Source organism: Oncorhynchus mykiss, chromosome 10 (assembly GCF_013265735.2).
Source record: "Oncorhynchus mykiss isolate Arlee chromosome 10, USDA_OmykA_1.1, whole genome shotgun sequence".
NCBI lineage: Eukaryota > Metazoa > Chordata > Actinopteri > Salmoniformes > Salmonidae > Oncorhynchus > Oncorhynchus mykiss.
The window spans coordinates 73,370,081-73,375,565 of record NC_048574.1 but is presented as its reverse complement, the minus strand read 5'-3'; the positions used below and the strand labels follow the sequence as shown (position 1 = coordinate 73,375,565).

The following is a 5,485-nucleotide window of genomic DNA, read 5'->3' as shown; positions in this document are numbered from 1 at the left end:
ATCTAAAAAGCGCGTTCACTCAAGGGTAATTACAATACCGCTCGTAGGCAACACCTGTCAATAGAGTACTAGTTTACTCCTTTGCGCTGTGACTCTGTCTACAACAAATTCACAGACTCAAACTTGGAAAATTAGATTTGTTTTGTTTTGTTGCATTGAAAATGGGCTGATATAATATTGATTCGATCACAGAACAAACGTTGATCTATATAGTGCAAAGTAATAGAGCAAACTAAGTGAATTTCAATTTATTGAGTCTCTGCCCGGCAGGGCAATTCTTCTGCCCAGCAGTTCTGGAGGAATTGCGCTGCCACGCACACGGTCTGTTTAGAGGGAACATTGTTGTGTAGACTACCTGTTTTTTAAGTACAACAACTGACCCGTACCTTAACTCTAACCATCGCCTAATGTTAACCAATCCAGAAACTAAACAGATTATAAACGTATTATTGATGTTTTAAATGAAGCATTTTTCTTTATAGTTGTCCTGTCTGTGGTACCTGTGATAACCTTATATCCAGTGATGAAAAGTGGCCTGTGTTTTTAGGACAGATAAAGTACATAAGACCTACATAGAATGTGAATAATGACATTAAGGGCACGTCTCAAATGTCACCATATTCCCTGTATAGTGCACTACCTTTAACCAGGGTCCATCACTATGTAGGAAATAGGGTTCTATTTGGGACACAGTCAGTTTAGGGAAGTTATTGCTGGAACACCTATTGTATTGTAATTTCAGTTGATTTCAGCATGCGTTGCTGTGCCAACACATTTTAGGCCATACCACTGACTTCCTTTAATAACAGCTTCCTGTCTGTCTGTCTCATATCAAATGTTATTGGTCACATACACATGGTTAGCAGATGTTAATGCGAGTGTAGTGAAATGCCTGTGCTTCTAGTTCCGACCATGCAATAATATCTAACAAGTAATCTAACAATTTCACAATTACATTTTACACACAAGTGTAAAGGAATGAATAAGAACATGTACATATAAATACATGAATGAGTGATGGCCGAACGGCATAGGCAAGTTGCAGTAGATGGTATAGAGTACAGTATATACATATGAGATGAGTAATGTAGGATATGTAAACATTATATAAAGTGCCATTGTTTAAAGTGACACATACATTTCATCAAGTTTTTAATTATTAAAGTGGCTAGAGATTTAAGTCAGTATGTTGGCAACAGCCACTCAATGTTAGTGGTGGCTGTTTAACAGTCTGATGGCCTTGAGATAGAAGCTGTTTTTCAGTCTCTCGGTCCCAGATTTGATGCACCTGTCCTGACCTCGCCTTCTGGATGATAGCAGGGTGAACAGGCAGTGACTCGGGTAGTTGTTGTCCTTGATGATCTTTTTGGCCTTCCTGTGAAATCGGGTGGTGTAGGTGTCCTGGAGGGCAGGTAGTTTGCCCCCGGTTATGCGTTGTGCAGACCTCACTACCCTCTGGAGAGCCTTACGGTTGTGGGCAGAGCAGTTGCCGTACCAGGCGGTGATACAGCCCGACAGGACGCTCTCGATTGTGCGTCTGTAAAAGTTTGTGAGTGTTTTTGGTGACAAGCCAAATTTCTTCAGCCTCCTGAGATTGAAGAGGCGCAGTTGCGCCTTCTTTTCACCACGCTGTCTGTGTGGGTGGACCATTTCAGTTTGTCCGTGATGTGTACGCCGAGGAACTTAAAACTTTCCACCTTCTCCACTACTGTCCCGTCAATGTGGATGGGGGGCTGCTCCCTCTGCTGTTTCCTGATGTCCACGATCATCTCCTTTATTTTGTTGATGTTGAGTGTGAGTTTATTTTCCTGACACCACACTCCGAGGGCCCTCACCTCCTCCCTGTAGGCTGTCTCGTTGTTGTTGGTAATCAAGCCTACCACTGTAGTGTCGTCACTGGTGGGAGTCACGTGGTGGCCAGTATTGTGTTAATATCACACTGTGGTTGACTGATAAAGAGTTCCACTTCCATAAATCACACAGACACAGGACAGTGCAGGGAGAAGACACAGGTACAGATGTACATTAGAGTTGAGGTTAGAAGTATTTGACCACAAGTTTGTTAAGATGTCAGAGGGAGTCTATGAAAACTCAGAAATATTTAAAGACGATGAGCCTGATGCAATGAAGAACACAGACATTGATGGCCAACTATATGCCAACGTAAGAGCCTTCAAACCCAGTACAAGAGATGGAGTTGTTGCTTCAGGTAAGATTGCATGGACACACACACACACACACACACACACACACACACACACACACACACAATACATATAACAGGTGAGATTATCCTGTAGTACTACAGATTTATTTGTCCCAATCCTGGATGATACAGTAAAACATATTACCAAAGATGTTTAATCATTTGTGATTCAGTACATGTTCAGTGGTGGAAGAGACCCTCTGGAGTTGCTGCAGTGTGTCTGGGGCTGCTGTGTGTTCTCCTACTGGCTGGGATCATAGGCCTGTCTGTTCAATGTAAGTCTACAGTATATCTATACTAAACAGCAATATAAATGCAACATGCAAACATGTCTAAGATTTCACTGAGTTACAGTTCATGTCAGTCAATGGGAATAAATTCATTAGGCCCTAATCTATGGATGTCACATGACTGGCAGAGGTTCAGCCGTGGGTGGGCATTGGAGGGCATAGGTCCACCCACTTGGCAGCCAGATTCCAACCACTGAGGAACCAAGCCCAGCCAATCAGAATTTGATTTTTCCCCACAAAAGTGCTTTATTACAGACAGAAATACTCCTCAGCACACCCCCACCCTCAGATGATCCAACAGGTGAAGAAGTCAGATGTGGAGGTCAGGGGCTTGCATGGTTATACGTGGTCTGCAGTTGTGAGGCCAGTTGAACGTACTGCCAAATTGTCTAAAACAACATTGGAGGCAGCTTATGGTAGAGAAATGAACATTCATTTATCTGGCAACGTCTCTGGTGGACATTCCTGCAGTTAGCATGCCAGATGCAGATCCCTCAAAACTTGAGACATTTGTGGCAAAACTACACATTTTAAAGTGGCCTTTTATTGTCTCCTGCAGAAGGTGCACCTGTGTAATGATCATACTGTTTAATCAACTTCTTGATATGCCACACCTGTTAGGTGGATAGATTATTTTAGCAAAGGGTAAATGCTGAATAACAGGGATGTAAACACATTAGAGAGAAATAAGCTTTTTGTGGGAATGAAACATTTCTGGGATCTTTTAATTCATCTCATGAAACATGAGACCAACACTTTACATGTTACATTTATTTTTTGTTCACTGTTTAAATAGTTCTTATAATTCAGATTTAGTAGTTCTAATGTGATCTATTTTAGTGAGCAACTTTTTCTTTTTTGTTGTTGCAGACAGCAACGTCTCAAAGAATTCATCTGCAGCAATAGACCAGCTACAGACCAGTTATAACACCATAACTAAAGAGAGAGACCAGCTACAGACCAGTTATAACAACCTGACTAAAGAGAGAGACCAGCTACAGACCAGTTATAACAACATGACTAAAGAGAGAGACCTGCTACAGACTGAGAGAGATGTTCTTAGCGGCAGGCTTTCCAATCTCAGTGAGTAAACCTAGAATAATAAATTATCATTAACAACACAGACCTGATCAAGAGTCTGTGTTCTTTCATTAAGTGTACAGGGTGATAAATTGAAGGAAATTAATGTTAATCGTCTTGTAGAAAAAACCTGTCCTGAAGGATGGCAGAAGTTAGAATCAAGTTGGTACTTCCTGTCTACTGAGACTAAAACCTGGGAGAAGAGCAGACAGGACTGTCTGGAGAGAGGAGCAGACCTGGTGATCATAAAGAGTGATAAGGAAAAGGTGAGTGAGTGAGTGAGTGAGTGAGTGAGTGAGTGAGTGAGTGAGTGTGTGAGTGAGTGAGTGAGTGAGTGAGTGAGTGAGTGAGTGAGTGAGTGAGTGAGTGAGTGAGAGAGAGAGAGAGAGAGAGAGAGAGAGAGAAATAGATATAGAGAGAGGGTTATATATTAACAAACACATGAATATATAGTTATCTTTCTCAACAACAGCCATTTCCCTTCAAACTCAAGAAGAGAGTCTGGATTGGTCTGACTGACTCTGATAATGAGGGGACCTGGAAATGGGTGGACGGCACCCCACTGACCACAGGGTGAGAGATGATAACTAATCTGTCAATAAGTCTCCATTCAACCTTTTTCTATGCAGGTTATTGTCATTGATAGCAGCAATCAACAAAGTTAACTTTAAGATGAAACATGTCTGTATATTATTTTGGATTGTGATGTTCTAACAGTGATGTCTGACTGTTTTTAACCCTGTAGCTACTGGTATTAGCCATGATATCTGACTGTTTTTAACCCTGTAGGTACTGGTATTAACCATGATATCTGACTGTTTTTAACCCTGTAGGTACTGGTATTTACCATGATATCTGACTGTTGTTAACCCTGTAGGTACTGGTATTAACCATGATATCTGACTGTTTTTAACCCTGTAGGTACTGGTATTAACCATGATATCTGAATGTTTGTAACCCTGTGGGTACCGGTATTAACCATGATATCTGACTGTTTGTAAACCTGTAGGTACTGGTATTAACCATGATATCTGACTGTTTTTAACTCTGTAGGTACTGTTATTAACCATGATATCTGACTGTTTTTAACCCTGTAGGTACTGGTATTAACCATGATATCTGACTGTTTTTAACTCTGTAGGTACTGGTATTAACCATGATATCTGACTGTTGTTCACCCTGTAGGTACTGGTATTAACCATGATAACTGACTGTTTTTAACCCTGTAGGTACTGGTATTAACCATGTTATCTGACTGTTATTAACCCTGTAGGTACTGGTATTAACCATGATATCTGACTGTTGTTAACCCTGTAGATACCGGTATTAACCATGACATCTGACTGTTTTTAACCCTGTAGGTTCTGGTATGATCCACAGCCTGATAATGGTGAGGAGGACTGTGTTGAGATACACACAGATCCTCTGAAGGCATGGAATTACTTGTCATGTTCTGAGAATCGTCACTGGATTTGTGGGAAAGGTGTTTAACATCACCATGACAATATACTGTAACACATACAGCAGCCTACAGTGCACAGAACTTCCTCCTTCACTCTCTCTCTCTCTCTCTCTCTCTCTCTCTCTCTCTCTCTCTCTCTCTCTCTCTCTCTCTCTCTCTCAAACCCAGACGCACACGCATGTTTTATTTGTTTGTATTAGCATATTAATAAAAGTCCAACTTATTTCCTGATTGTGACTTCCTGTGTGTCAGTAGTTATGTTTCACACATTATCAGACACAACATGAAGTTAGTACAGTAGACTCAACAGAATAAATTTAACAATGAAAATGTATAATTTTGCTGTTATAATACCAATCCACACACACACACACTCGTTTACATGTTTTTATGAGCAAATTAATACAATTCCAACTTATTTCCTGATTGAAGCTTCCTGTCTACCAA

At 40.8% G+C, this 5,485-nt stretch overlaps 1 protein-coding gene across 1 annotated transcript; it reads left to right on the top strand.

Annotated features, from left to right (window-relative positions):
- Positions 1-1,987: 1,987 nt before the first annotated feature.
- LOC110534783 (C-type lectin domain family 4 member E-like) lies at positions 1,988-5,262 on the top strand. The gene is made up of 6 exons (XM_036933931.1): positions 1,988-2,209; positions 2,380-2,481; positions 3,367-3,579; positions 3,700-3,842; positions 4,049-4,149; positions 4,938-5,262. Exons 1-6 carry the CDS (start codon positions 2,068-2,070, stop codon positions 5,065-5,067), a joined length of 831 nt encoding a protein of 276 aa, XP_036789826.1. The 5' UTR covers positions 1,988-2,067; the 3' UTR covers positions 5,068-5,262.
- The last annotated feature ends 223 nt before the right edge of the window (positions 5,263-5,485 follow it).

What these genes read in the sequence shown, in the direction of transcription:
- LOC110534783 (XM_036933931.1), top strand. Translation starts at nt 2,068, where the DNA reads ATGTCAGAGGGAGTCTATGAAAACTCAGAAATATTTAAAGACGATGAG. An exon ending in AGATGGAGTTGTTGCTTCAG is followed by an intron (nt 2,210 to 2,379) that starts GTAAGATTGCAT and finishes TTTGTGATTCAG; the next exon opens with TACATGTTCAGTGGTGGAAG. An exon ending in GGCACCCCACTGACCACAGG is followed by an intron (nt 4,150 to 4,937) that starts GTGAGAGATGAT and finishes TTAACCCTGTAG; the next exon opens with GTTCTGGTATGATCCACAGC.